Source organism: Oncorhynchus tshawytscha, linkage group LG14 (assembly GCF_018296145.1).
Source record: "Oncorhynchus tshawytscha isolate Ot180627B linkage group LG14, Otsh_v2.0, whole genome shotgun sequence".
NCBI lineage: Eukaryota > Metazoa > Chordata > Actinopteri > Salmoniformes > Salmonidae > Oncorhynchus > Oncorhynchus tshawytscha.
Window position 1 is genome coordinate 3,237,349 of NC_056442.1, and position 15,322 is coordinate 3,252,670.

Below are 15,322 nucleotides of genomic sequence, written 5' to 3' on the forward strand. Positions count from 1 at the left end.
AGATGAGCAGGGACCCAGGGCATCTTTCTTTTGGTGTTTTTCAGAGTCAGTAGAAAGGCCTCTTTAGTGTTCTAAGTTTTCATAAGTGTGACCTTAATTGCCTACCGTCTGTAAGCTGTTAGTGTCTTAACGACCGTTCCACAGAGGCATGTTCATTAATTGTTTATGGTTAATTGAACAAGCATGAAAAACAGTGTTTAAACCCTTTACAATGAAGATCTGTGAAGTTAGTTATATACAAATTATCTTTGAAAGACAGGGTCCTGAAAAAGGGAAGTTTCTTTTTTTGCTGAGTTTACAAGACCAGGTGTCGCAGGAATGCCAAGAAGATCATCAGGGAGCCCAGCCACCCAAGCCATGCCCTGTTCTCCCTGCTTCAATCACTCAGAAGTGGGCAGCACAGGAGCATCATGGCAAAAACTGAAAGACTGGCCAATAGTTTCTACCCTCAGACCATCAGACTACCTGAATAGCCACCACTAGTCAGCTACCTGCACCCCGCTCCCCCCTGCTACTCCACCTATGGACATTCGCCCCACCCCCCAGTACTCCACCCATAGACATTTTCTGCATGTTGGAGCTCAAAGCCAAAGATTTTCACTCACACCTGCAACCCTGTACATGTGACTAATAAACACTCTGAATCACCTATGCTATACTGCTTTCACATGCATATTCATTATACTGTCCGTTTAATTTAAAAACACATGCAAAAATCCATATCTATTCTTTTATTTTCGCTATGTCAGAGGGGAGTGGTGATATGTTATGATAGATTGTACTACAACAAAGCTTGTTTAATTTCGTTTTGACTACAATTCCCAAGATGCAATGTCTAAGCGCCTCTTGGTCACTTGCCGGAAGTTTCTACGTGTTCAGTTGTCCGGAAGAGATATTTTTTACTGAGGAAAAGGAACTTTCTTCTAAAAATAGGAGGTTCAGTAGGTACGTTTATTCCAACATTCTTATCTCTGTGTGCAACTAAACCATACATGCAGTTGTAGTCTTGTCTAACGTGCTACTAAGGCCAGACAATTCCATGTCCATCAAAGGGTCTATGCCACCGACCTAACGTCAGCTAGCCATAGCTAGCTACTTTGTTTAGTCTTACGTTTTGATACTCGCTGGCACAAATTACTTTAGTTTAAACAATATTGTTGGCACGGAAAACCACAGTTTGCCAGCTGACGTTAGCTTTCAAGAGCCATCTAGCTAGCTGCTACTAGTCTGTTAGTCTGGCATGTCAACAAAAATCTGAGCACAGTATATCACACTATCTGTCGTGACTGCTGGAGTGTGTTACAGACATATCAGATAGCTAGTAAGATGTCTAAACTAAACTACCGCAGACAGACTGACAGGATGGACGAGGTCATTTAGGAAATAATCAATGTGACTGTTGTAATGACTTAATGTAATTGCATGGTAAAAGTCAATATTGTACAGGTTCTTGGATGTTGACATAAGCTGACAGTACTGTGTCACCAGGTGAGCCCTATGCAGGGAGAAAGGGAAGACTGCACCTCCACTATAAATCAAATTCTGTATATCTATGGCTCTGATTTGGTCATCGTGATGCTTCCTGTGTTTCCCAGCACTATGTTACCGACCACCTCGCCGCAGAACGGAAGCCTGAGTGCCCGCGATGCGGCACGCCACACAGCGGGCGCCAAGCGCTACAAATACCTGAGGAGGCTGCTGCACTTCAAAGCCATGGACTTTGAGTTTGCCGTGTGGCAGATGCTCTACCTGTTCACCTCCCCACAGAGAGTGTATCGTAACTTCCACTACAGGAAGCAGACCAAGGACCAGTGGGCCAGAGACGACCCTGCCTTCCTGGTGTTACTCAGCATCTGGCTCTGTGGTCAGTATCTTGGGTGTTTTTCACAGCAGTCGATCTTTAACAATCACCTGCCCTTTCTGAACAAGTGTGCTTTATAAAAACAAGGAGTGGGAAGAACTGTGTAGCAATAGTTTGACCACTAAAATAACTTTTTGCAATTTAGAGAAAGTGTAAATATGCACAACCCAACAAAAAGCAAAGCACCTTTAAGGCATCATATTAAAGCTTTTACTAGAAATGAAGCAGCAACAGAAATCATTAACAGACTCAAAATAGGATGCAATAAGGCTTTCTTGTATAGGATGTAACCACCAATCAGACAGGAATGAATGTATCATTTGGAGTATTAATTCCTGGTTATGGGACCCTCTTTCCATTGACTTCTCTCACATGTGATTAAAACAGATCAGAGACATAAAGAGTTTGTGATGAGACTGTGTAGTCACAAGGAAATGTTTTGATGATCAGTTACTCCACATGCTCGGCAGGTAGCCTAGTGGTTAGAGGGTTGGACTAGTAACCGGAAGGTTGTAAGATCGAATCCCCGAGCTGACGAGGTAAAAAAAATCTGTCGTTCTGCTCCTGAACAAGGCAGTTAACCCACTGTTCCTAGTCCATTATTGAAAATAAGAATTTGTTCTAAACTGACTTGCCTAGTTAAATAAAGGTTAAAAATACATTTTTAAAAATGATGAATGACTGAAAGAAATTGATAGTAAGAAGATTGGGAGCTGTTTTTGTTAGACTTATACAGTAAAATAAATAACAGACACTTAACACAGAGCTCCAGACAGTTTTACAACAGGTAACTAGCAATAGGCTGGTGCTAAATATCTCAAACGAAAAGCATCATTTTTGGGACAAATCACTTGCGCAATGCTAAACCTTGTTTAGATCTATTATTGAATGATGTGGCTATTGAGCAAGCTGAGGAGATTAAACTGCTGGGGGTAACCCTAGATAGCAAGCTGTCATGGTCAAAACATATAGACTAGATGGTTGCTTAAATGGGAAGAGGTCTGTCTGTGATAGGGCGTTGCTCAGCCTTTTGACATCTGTCGTCCAGACTGGTCCTACAGGCTCTTGTTTTGGAGCACCTGGACTACTGCCCAGTTGTGGCAAAGAAGGACATGGGTAAATTGCAGTTGGCCCAGAACAAAGCAGCCCGTATCTCACTTGGAGGGAAAGTGTCAGTAACATGCATGTCAGTCTCTCCTTTCTCAAAGTTGAGGAGAGATTGACTGCATCACTATTGGTCTTTGTGAGATATTGATGTGTTGAAGGTACCAAACTGTCTGTTCAAGCAGTTGGTACACAGTTCGGACACTAACCGGTACAACACAAGACATGCAAACAGAGCTCTCTTCACAGTCCCCAGGTCCAGAACAGAGGCTGGGAAACACACAGTATTAAATAGAGCCATGACTACATGGAACTCTCTGCCACCCCAGGTAACTCAAGCTAGAAATAAAACCAGTTTTAAAAACAGATAATAGCACACCTTACTGCACAAGGGGACTGTGAAGAGAGACAGCCATTTTATATATCTTGTATTGCAACTTGCAATGTACTATGTATTAGACCTAGATATTGTATGTACTGATATGTACGCTGTGTCATTTTAAATGCATGTATTTCAGTCCTTAACTATGCATTATGTCATGTTTTATGTGGACCCCAGGAAGAGGAGCTGATGCTTTTCCAGCAGCTAATTGGGATCCTAATAAATAACAAATATTACAAATGACAATATTATCATCTTTCTGCTTTTGTCCTGTGGCTGTGGTTGACACCGGTCTCTCGTCCTCTGTGTGTAGTGTCCACAGTGGGCTTTGGGCTGGTGCTGGACATGGGCTTTGTGGAGACTCTGAAGCTGCTGCTGTGGGTGGTGTTCATAGACTGCATCGGCGTGGGCCTGCTCATCTCCACACTCATGTGGTGAGTAGAGATTTACAGAAAGAGCTAGATGGACATAAGGTGTATGGAATGGCTGGAAGCATCATATTGTGTGTATGTCTATCTGGTCCCTTCAGATACAGGGTAGAGGTTGTCTTCGGGCTGTGCAAATGTTTAAATGTTGGTCCTTCCCCATGCTCTTCTAAAGGCCCTTTCCTGTCCGTGCTGTATCCCCAGGTTCATCACCAATAAGTACCTGCTGAAGCCGCCCAGTAAGGACTATGATGTAGAGTGGGGCTACGCCTTCGATGTGCATCTCAATGCCTTCTACCCCCTGCTTGTCATCCTGCACTTCCTACAGCTCTTCTTTATAAACCGTGAGTGCAGACTTGTTATTACACATTTCTAACATGTTACGGTGTTATTTGTTGTAACGGTGTCTGATCTCTGCTGTTTGTTTCAGATATCGTAGTGATAAACTCAGACTGGTTCCTGGGGTACTTTGTAGGGAACAGTCTGTGGCTGACAGCCATCAGCTACTATCTATACATTACATTCCTGGGATACAACGGTGAGGCCCCCTATAACAGTTTAATCAAAGATTTTTTATAACTAAACCAAGATGGACCACAGCCTGTCTTATCCAATGGGAACAAATGAGTCATAGTGGGCAGAACAAGCAAGGAGGTGGGCATAGCCAAGCTAGCGAGATCCTATTGGCCCGTTCTTGCAAACCTACTCCTAAGTGCCCATGTGCTATAACTCAATTCGCCTTTGCACTCCTTCTAAACAATGTGTTTTTTTTACGACTTTGGCAAAGGGTAAAGACTTAGTCAACTCTGTTCATAAGATTCTAGTTTTGGGAACAGAAAACTGTATTGAGATCAAATGTTTCAAAACTTGCAGAATGTCGGTCATCCTTGCTCTGCTGGCCACTGGGCTTTATTTCACATTCCAGTCATTTAGCAGATGCTATTATCCAGAGCGATTACAGGGCCAATTAGGGTTAAGTGCCTTGCTCAAGGGCATAGACAGATTTCCCCCACCTAATCGGCTCAGGGATTCAAACCAGGGCCCTTTCGGTTACTGTCCCAATGCTCTTAACCACTAGGCTACCTGCCGCTTCCTCTCACTGTCATATTTGGTAGTGAGTGGAAACGACAAGCGGATGCATCACATTTGTTCTGTGGTTTTATTCAACTTTAAAGGGATAGTTCACTGGGGGTGAAACCATCAGACCCTCTAACAATGGTTACGTCTACCAACTGTATATTTACTCCAGTTCCTCTCTCGCTGTCCCTCAGCCTTGCCCCAACTGCAGAACACAGTGGTTCTGCTCTACCCCTTCGCCCTGCTAGTTCTCCTCTACATCCTCTCTCTCTCCCTGGGATGGAACTTCACCAAGGGCCTCTGCTGGTTCTACAAGTACCGCGTCCAGTAGACACTAGTCAGGACCAGAGCCCAGACAGTCAGGTGGCTCTGAGGACTCATGGACAATGCTTTCATTCTGGAATGTGATTGGATGGGGTGATGCAGTTTTGTATACTTTGTAAATAATACTTTGGCTGTAAGATACAAATTGTGGTTTGTTTTTATTTTAAATATGACGTACTGAAAAGCTTGTTTATTGAAGAGAAAGAAGTAATGAAAAGTGGTGAATTTGTATTTCAATTGGACTAAGGGGCGTTTCTCTGGGCACTTTCAATAAAGAGGCTTTACTTCATCCCCCTTTTCATTAACAGGAAAGAAATGCAATCTAAAACAACTGATATCACTCATGGACATTTGCTGTTGACCTCATAATATATATAGTAAGACAACTGTAGAATATTTATTTCCTGATAAAGTAAAATGGTGATTCAGAACATAATGGTAAGTCAAAACAGACACACCCACCACAAACTGTCTCCCTCTTATCAAGATCTATCTGTACAAAACTCATTACGAAGAGTGGAATTTGAGCCCTCCCCTATAATTTTGTAAAAAATAAACAATTGAAAGCAATAGTTCCCTTATTACTTCAGGGAGTCCTTGAAGCTCTCCAGGTCCACTGTCCTCATGATGACAACTTGGTGCCCCTTCTCCAGGACTCCCAGCTTGTCCAGGACCATCATGCCCCGGGTGTAGGTCCCCTGAAGCTCCACCGTAACCGCCACCGGCTCAGACACCCACACAAAACCGTCATTGATGGCTGCCACCATGGCATATGAGTCGCACGACACAAAACCCGGGCCAGCCGTCATCTCCCGTTGGTAGCAAGCACAAGTGGCCACGGTGTTTGAAGATGCTCTTCATGAAGCAGGCCTTGTCTGAGTCCTGGGCCAGCCAGTTGTCACAGAATGACTGCAGGGTGCAGATTAGAGAATTGGGTTTGGAGAAAAGACTAACAAAATGTATGTAATATCTTTGTAAAAAGGCTGTAAGACATATTTCGATAGTAATGAATTGTCTAAGTAAGCCAATGGATGCATCTCAATAATTGAAAGTGGCCACCTCTCGTCTCATTTCCTCCCATCTGCTCTGATGTGAGAGCTGGACCAGTGCTTACAATAAGCCTGGTAGTGGGTGAGCCTTTATTTAGTCTGTATAGGTAGATGACCAGAACCTGTGTTCTTACCCATGGTAGCTTGTTCTCACAGCAGAACTCCCAGGTAGCGATGTAGGTTGGACAGAAGAAGCGGTTCAGGACGATGTCTGCAGCAAAGTTGAACTCTGCACACACAAATAACAATATCCAAGAAACATGAAATTATATAAATAATAACGTAACATCCTACCAGGTCAATTGACTGTATGACAAAGTATGTTGATAACAAGTCCCTAGGCCTATGTAAATTGCATTATAGACACAAAGCCCTTACAGTCAGTGTTGCCTCCCATGATGAAGAGACCTTTGAGTTTCTGAGGGAGGGTGGGGTCAATCTTCACTGCAAGGGCCAGGCACACCTAGACAGAAACAACACTGAGTCAATCCAGACATCTACTCTGAAGGGACAAAAAAATGCCCTTAACACCTTGGCAACAAAGCACTAGACCTCGTTATAAACTGGTCCTGAATATCTCAAACTAAGAGCATTGTATGTGGTACAAACCATTCATTAAGTGCTAGACCTCAGCTGAATCTGGTAATGAATGGTGTGGCTGTTGAACAAGGTGAGACTAAATTACTTGGAGATACCTTAGATTGTAAACTGTAATGGTCAAAAATATAGATTCAATGGTTATAAAGATGGGAGAGGTCTAGCCGTAATAAAGAAATGCTCTGCTTTTTGACACCACTCCAAAATGCAATTTCTGCAGGCTCTAGTTTTGTCTAGTCTTAATTATCGTCCAGCCGTGTGGTCCAGTGCTGCAAGGAAAGACCTGGGTAAGCTGCAGCTGGCCCAGCACGGAGCGGCACGTTTGGCTCTTCATTGTAATCAGAGGGCTGATATAAATACTATGCATGCCAGTGTCTCTTGGCTAAGAGTTGAGACTGATGGCATCACTTATTTTTAAGAAACAATGTGTTGAAAATCCCAAATTGTTTGCATTAGTCAACTTACACACAGCTCTGACACACACTTATCCCACCAGACATGCCACCACAGGTCTTTTCATAGTCCCCAAATCCAGAACGAATTCAAGAAAACGTACAGTATTATATTGAGCCCTTATTGCATGGAACTTCCTTCCATCTCATATTGCTCAAATAGACAGCAAACCTGGTTTCAAAAACCAAAGCAACACCTCACGGCACAACGCCTCTCCCCCATTTAACCTGGATAGTTTGTGTGTATGCATTGATATGTAGGCTACGTGTGTGTGCGGTTTTAAAAATGTATGTAGTTCTGTCCTTGAGCTGTTCTTGTCTATTAATGTTCTGTATTATGTTTCATGTGGACCCCAGGAAGAGTAGCCGCTGCTTTTGCAATAGCTAATGGGGATCCTAGTAAAATACCTTCTTGTTTGGATTCCCCAATGCAAAGACATTTCTCATAGATCTAGGGGTGCTGGGGTTTGGTTTTAGCCTAGGAACCTAACCCTTTTGTTACCAACCTCTCCAGGGTTCTCATTGACCAGCCTGATGACAGCCCCTTCTGTCTGTAGCAGCTCCAGGCCCAGGGCATCTGGGTCAGGGGCGTCCCCCAGCCCATCCTGCCCGTGGAAGGAGCCTGCCGACAGGGGGTGACCCATCAGAGGCTCCGCAGTGCCACCGAACACTGGGATCTAACGCAACACAGTAGATATAATACACACTGATATTAGTCTATAACAGAGCATAAGCTTACCACCAAAATTGTATGATCGTTACAAATGAAATGGTTGTTTAATGAAGTGAGCAGTCTTTCCACCAGGCCTACATCAAGTCTCTGGCAGACTTTGAGGACTCGCTGCGTACGCAGGTGATTTCCAGGGAGGCGTTGCCGCGTACGCAGGTGATCCCCTGGACCTCCACGTTGGGGGCTGCGAGAGCCATCATGATGGCCTGAGCGTCATCCACCCGTGTCCACGTCAAGCACCAGTTTCTTATCGGACCCCCTTGGATCCTTGAACGCTTAGAGGTGCATTCAATGACAGTCAGAACAGCAGTAACATTAAAATGGGACATTAAACTCCAAAATCTAAATTTGTCAACAATTTCTTTACCCGCAAGGTTGTGCTTGACGATAGTTTGACTGTCGTTGCCGACGCGTCTTCTTTGAAAGACTAAAGCATGTCTGCTACACCTCGTCATGCACCTTTATATCGGAATGAATGGAGAAGACACACAGTATAGGAATTGAATCATAAGTTATCAGGCCGAGTAGAGCAGCCGTAAAGAATATCTGATATTGCCTATATGGAAACCCCATGTGTAACCCTGCCAGCTATACATGTGTGTGTTGGAACTGGCTTCTCAATGCATTTTTTCAAATTGACCGAGCCAACGTTCTGCGCATAGAAATATAATTATATTTCTAATGGTTCTGTGCTACGCGAAACCCACGGACAAATGTCCTGCGCACGTAGGTGGATACACAGGTCAAAACGGTTGGTAAACTGTAGCCTGTTATTACCAAGCTGATTACCACTGGAGTCCACGTAGCGAACCGGAGTGTCCGGGCGGTTGTTCCAGGTCAGGTAAAAAATAAACCACCACCACTACGCCGCTGTATGTGAGGGTGTAACATCCCCAACGTTGTGGCAACGTAATGGCAATGCTCCGTCCTTAACATAATAGCCCGTATTATGTCAGAAATACTAACCAGATCCAGGCCGCCTTTTTCTTGCCTGTTCTCTTAGCTGTGTGTCAGTGTCCATCACCATTCGAATCCCTTTGCTCACCTCTTGTTTCTTTCGCTCACATTTTGGAGGACAGTTCATTGTCACTGCAATGTTGTGAATGTCCTTCGGTAGGATGACTTTTCCAGTTACTTTGATGAGCTCTTCGATCACCAATCTTTTGTTGCCATCGTACTTTGTCAGCAATTCGGAACACTTGGCGGGACATAGTTGTCTCCTCTTGGGGTAGTGCTTGAATGCAGCCTGTACAAGAACATTCATTTATACATGTGTGAACAACCATCAACCAGTAATTGTTATGTGATAGTCCTAGTGTATTTTATCATAACAATAAGACTATAAAATGCATCCTGGTATTGCCATCTGGAATTGAACCCATTATGTTGACCACTCACCTCACTGACTTCATGGTTGTGTATTTTAACCATTTCCTTTACAACTAATCTCTCTCCATTCTCTGTAGTTTTGACTTTGATTAAAGCTGGGCATCCAACCCTGCAGGTACTGTAGAGACAACGATCCTACTTTAACATTGTTCTAACAATGTAAAACGAAATACATTTCTAATTAAAAACATTTTTTTTTATACTGTCACCACTACAACAAAAAACATGCTCTCTTGTCCTGGAAAACATTACATTAAACTCTTATTATGACGGACGCTGCAAAACAGTCAGCAGATCTAGCAGATATGTAGGCTACATGACCATGGAAAAAATAAAAAAAGTCATCTAGAATTGGAAGCTAGCTACCTCGTTTTCGGACGCACTCCTTCAGAATGTGATAATACATTTCTGCCACCGTGTATACAAGTCAGATGTATGGTCACATACTTCAACTCAGGATTGTAATGGTGCCTTGGATTTAATCGTTTGACTTGTTCAATTGTTCTTGCGTCGCGGCGGTAAAACTGGACAAAATACAAATTTTCGAATGCGGTGAGCGCATTATTAAAGTCTGTATAATTTGAGTATGTCGACCCAACATTAAGAGAAGCCATTCCTCTGCGCGAAATAAAGACTTCCTTTCACGGAACCGCAGCCACTACTATAGAGTTCTTCTTATTCCCCCCTTTTTTTCGTTCTTCAGTGTGCAAACCAGATGTTGAGTGCATTACTGCCACCGTCTGGACTGGAGTGTGATCGAGAGTAATAGACCACATGAATGTGGTCTGCTTATGTCTGCCAAGGCTGTATTCGTAGCAGACTGTGTAGTTCTCCAAAACATTTTCCTAACTCAGTCAAACGTATTAAAACTAAAGGCTGAGTAGATTTGCATTCACTCTGCGTGACCACTACGGACCCGGCACTCCTTTGTAAAAAGAGAAGTGAAAAATAAACCCAATTACCTCCACCTCTGGAAATGAGACACTGATCTCCATAGTCTGCCATATGCCAATGGGGCTGCCATTGTCTTCAAGTAGCACTGTATTTTAGGAATCAAAATGTGTTGAACCTTGTTTCTTTCTAGTTGTGACTACGAGTACGTCACCACAGACATAACTGGCTTCATATCTCTACAGCTTTGCTACTGTATAACAAGTGGAATCTTGCAGAGAACAAAAAAAAAAAAAATCCTAGTAAACAGACACAAGGTCTTTTGTTTTACTGTGGCCTGGCTGGATGACATTTCACTCTAGCTGGAGTCACCCAGATAAGATTCTGGAATACAATGAATTGCAATGAGAAGAACGGAACATTGCAACACCTTGATGTAAACTTTCAAGTCTCCCATTACAAAGACAAAACAAAGACGTTGAACATTCTTTTATTAGCGTCAGATATTGATGAAAGCTTCATCTAAAAGCAACAGTCAGGCCTATACAGATATCCTCTTTGTGCAGGATTCAAGATATGCTCATTACGATAGAAAGAAATACAAATCCAATCCCAATGCTTATTATACCCTATAGTATAGTACATAAATGCAAAATAAAGTCTGCAGATAGTAAAATATGTTTCCAATAATACTAAAAATATTTATGAGCATGAAAGACACTAGAGTAAACAATACACTAAATGTACACAAACTGCATCTCAGTTGAGTTTATGGGTTGTGTGTCATACAGAAGTGCCTGTTGAAAAGCAAACATATGTGAAGCTTTGCTACATATACACACACGACTCATTTGTAGGATCAAGTCTCCTCTGGCTCAATTGTGTATCAAATTGCAATCTCATTAAATGTTGCAAAACAGAAAGTCGACATTGCCGCTTGGTGGTGAAAATAGACATGACAAATATGTTGTTGTTGAGCAGCACAGTTTCCAGATTAACGTACAATGTAACTCCCATACCGATAACATTCTACCGACTATTTTACCCTGGTCAACAACGCCTGCCAACAAGACAATCCTAAAATAACAGTGCAACAAATGCAGAAAATGACCTTAAAGAAAAGTGCTTCTTGGGTGTTTAAATGGTTTCCTACTGGCCTTTACTTGGTTCAACATTAGAACAGAAAATAATCTACTCGATTTCCTTTACAAGTCAACGTTATAATGTATTATGTTTCATTTTCTACCCTCAAACCCAACTTTATCGAGAAATTGGATCTTTCTAGAACATTCATAGCTTTTTCCATATTCCTCTTTAAGTCTTAAAGGAATAGTTCAGGATTCTGGCAATGAGGCCCTCTTTGTGCTAAGCTAGTTAGCATTGGCTCGCGAAACTACAGCTAACTTCACCCGACTCCCGGGTGAACTCGTGCCAAAATCCCAAACTATCCCTTTAAGACAGTGCTAAGTCTTCACAGTGAGCTGCCAGATAATGCCACATAGCTAAATCCATTCACAATCACAACCCTTCATTTGGCAAAGAAGTTAAACGCAGGCTTTACAGATATGAAAAGGGAAACAGGACATAGGTGAGGTACGCGTCAGACACTGAAAGCTCTGGTTGGTCTTGGGTTGCCATTGCAGTCTGTGGGACGTCTCTCTACAGGGTTTCTTAAACTATGGGTCGGGTTCCAAAGTGGGCCCTGGGCATGCAAGAGGTGGGTCGTGAGTTATGAGAATACATCTCTAATCACACACTATTTTGTCTTCATTTGGGTCACTGGTGAACCATTTGGGTCACAGGAGGATGGTCAATTTCTTATTCAGTTCTGGAGCTGAAAACGTTCAAAGATCCCCTGCTCTACAGGATTAGAGTACTGCTAAATCCACGTGGGGAAGGAACCTTCATCAAGTCCGTCAGACTAGCTTAACTTCCACAATGTGTAGTCCATACGTAAAACACTCCCTAAATAAGAACTCTGAAATGCATAGGATCTGGCCAATGACGCCAACCAAATGTACGAATCCCAGTTTACATGTTAACTATGGGTTGAGAGACACGACTTTGAACATAGTCAGCATGAAGTAGCATCATCCCAGGATGAACGTTTGGTAACCTATAGATTGCCTGAGGCTCTGAAAATAACGAAGTCATCACTGTGTATAATGGTAAAGAATCAGTGACCGTCTTTTCAGGAAAACAACCTCCTTGCTGTATCTTGACTACTCTAAAAATGTGATGTAACCAGACAGTGTTGTCACTAGTCCCACCTGACTTATCTACAACTTCAGAACAATCTAGAAAGGTATGCATGTGAGGTCTGAATAAATGGTATATCATTTCTCAACCAGTAGTGGTTTGGCATTTTCCCCATTCCATAGGTTTTGATATTCGTCTTTGAAATGGAAAATATGCATCGATTCAGTGCACAGGCATATACCACAGGACTTCCGCAACTATCGTAGGTTGAAGACCATCTAACCATTGATTCATTTTTTAATGCTGCCATTGTTGTTGCTGTCCCTATTACAATAGAATATGATCCAAATCAAGTGTCAACCTTCCCAAACGTTCCGTCGGGGGGCCTGTAATGTTTGGGGAAGGCCTTGAGCTGCAGACAGTTAAAAGCATACTTGCGACATCCCACGTTCTTCATGGTATTCTCCCGTCTGCAGCCCTCACTGGGAAAAAGGAGGAGGGAGGGGAGGGGAGGGGGGGGGGCAAGCACAGATAGAGGATGACAGCAAAGTGAAGAAAACAAAACAAAAAAGGGCCTGTGTTAAAAGACAATGAGAAACCCAAAAACCAACCAACACATTGACGCCACTGTCAAAGAAACATGGGGGCAACAGCTAAAGCGAACGGACGGATTGTCCCGGGAAATATCGGGATGTTGTTGGAGGGAGCGGTACAGATCACTAATACTGTGTACAGAAGACCTGCTTTCTAGATAGAGTTACGAGCACCACAGATAAAGTGAAACAAGAGCAATAGCAAAACACAGACTTAAATGTTCTACATTCTAATTTCAATGCAACAGTTCCATTCCAGGGAAAACAAACAGAACTATTCAAATACTCTATAGTGAAGTATACACCTTCTCCTCTGATACATTTGGCATGACGTTTATTGCATGACGTTTATTATATAACATTAAAGCTGATTCTTTGGGCTGCTGACTAATTGACTACTATTGCACTTTCCAGAGAGAAGCAGAGAGAAAGGGAGAAACGCAAACTATTTCAGAGAGAAAGGGAGAAACGCATACTATTTCAGAGAGAAAGGGAGAAACGCAAACTATTTCAGAGAGAAAGGGAGAAACGCAAACTATTTCAGAGAGAAAGGGAGAAACGCAAACTATTTCAGAGAGAAAGGGAGAAACGCATACTATTTCAGAGAGAAAGGGAGAAACGCAAACCATTTCAGAGAGAAAGGGAGAAACGCAAACCATTTCAGAGAGAAAGGGAGAAACGCAAACTATTTCAGAGAGAAAGGGAGAAACGCAAACCATTTCAGAGAGAAAGGGAGAAACGCATACTATTTCAGAGAGAAAGGCAAACTATTTCAGAGAGAAAGGGAGAAACGAATACTATTTCAGAGAGAAAAGGAGAAAGGCATACTATTTCAGAGAGAAAGGGAGAAACGCAAACCATTTCAGAGAGAAAGGGAGAAACGCAAACTATTTCAGAGAGAAAGGGAGAAACGCAAACTATTTCAGAGAGAAAGGGAGAAACGCATACTATTTCAGAGAGAAAGGGAGAAACGCAAACTATTTCAGAGAGAAAGGGAGAAAGGCAAACTATTTCAGAGAGAAAGGGAGAAAGGCAAACTATTTCAGAGAGAAAGGGAGAAACGCAAACTATTTCAGAGAGAAAGGGAGAAACGCAAACTATTTCAGAGAGAAAGGGAGAAACGCAAACTATTTCAGAGAGAAAGGCAAACTATTTCAGAGAGAAAGGGAGAAAGGCATACTATTTCAGAGAGAAAGCGAGAAAGGCATACCATTTCAGAGAGAAAGGCATACCATTTCAGAGAGAAAGGCATACCATTTAGAGAGAGAAAGGAGAGAAAGGCAACCATTTCAGAGAGAAAGGCAAACTATTTCAGAGAGAAAGGGAGAAAGGCATACTATTTCAGAGAGAAAGCGAGAAAGGCATACCATTTCAGAGAGAAAGGCATACCATTTCAGAGAGAAAGGCATACCATTTCAGAGAGAAAGGCATACCATTTCAGAGAGAAAGGCATACCATTTCAGAGAGAAACGCATACCATTTCAGAGAGAAACGCATACCATTTCAGAGAGAAACGCATACCATTTCAGAGAAAGGGAGAAATACAAACATTTCAGAGAAAGGGAGAAACAAACATTTCAGAGAAAGGGAGAAACGAATACTATTTACGAATACTATTTCAGAGAGAAAGGGAGAAACGCAAACTATTTCAGAGAAAGGGAGAAACGCATACTATTTCAGAGAGAAAGGGAGAAAGGCAAACCATTTCAGAGAGAAAGGGAGAAAAGCATACCATTTCAGAGAGAAAGGGAGAAATACAAACTATTTCAGAGAGAAAGGAGAAACAAACTATTTCAGAGAGAAAGGCATACCATTTCAGAGAGAAAGGCATACCATTTCAGAGAGAAAGGCATACCATTTCAGAGAGAAAGGCATACCATTTCAGAGAGAAAGGCATACCATTTCAGAGAGAAACGCATACCATTTCAGAGAGAAACGCATACCATTTCAGAGAGAAACGCATACCATTTCAGAGAAAGGGAGAAATACAAACTATTTCAGAGAAAGGGAGAAATACAAACTATTTCAGAGAGAAAGGGAGAAAGGCAAACTATTTCAGAGAGAAAAGGAGAAACGCATACCATTTCAGAGAGAAAGGGAGAAAAGGCAAACTATTTCAGAGAGAAGCAGAGAGAAAGGGAGAAAAGTCTATTTCAGAGAGAACCAGAGAAAGGGAGAAATGCATACCATTTCAAAGAGAACCAGAAAGGGAGAAAAGTCTATTTCAGAGAGAAGCATTAGAGAAAGGG

General features: G+C 42.4%; 2 protein-coding genes and 1 pseudogene across 7 annotated transcripts in view; 1 reads left to right on the forward strand and 2 right to left on the reverse strand.

The window, feature by feature from the left end:
* Positions 1-819: 819 nt before the first annotated feature.
* On the forward strand, positions 820-5,462 carry LOC112235390 (protein unc-50 homolog). Its single transcript, XM_024403835.1, has 6 exons — positions 820-945; positions 1,596-1,864; positions 3,661-3,781; positions 3,977-4,116; positions 4,203-4,310; positions 5,044-5,462. Exons 1-6 carry the CDS (start codon positions 827-829, stop codon positions 5,178-5,180), a joined length of 894 nt encoding a protein of 297 aa, XP_024259603.1. The 5' UTR covers positions 820-826; the 3' UTR covers positions 5,181-5,462.
* Positions 5,463-5,557: 95 nt separating this feature from the next.
* Positions 5,558-10,062, reverse strand: LOC112235395 (annotated as a pseudogene).
* A 693-nt stretch (positions 10,063-10,755) lies between these two features.
* Positions 10,756-15,322, reverse strand: part of LOC112266371 (inositol polyphosphate-4-phosphatase type I A) — a 42,414-nt gene continuing 37,847 nt past the window's right edge. For all 6 annotated transcript variants that reach the window (XM_042296820.1, XM_042296819.1, XM_042296818.1 and 3 more), the window contains one exon: positions 10,756-12,962. In XM_042296820.1, the coding sequence (XP_042152754.1) occupies positions 12,830-12,962 (133 nt within the window). In that variant the 3' untranslated portion in view covers positions 10,756-12,829. The remainder of the gene's footprint in view (positions 12,963-15,322) is intronic.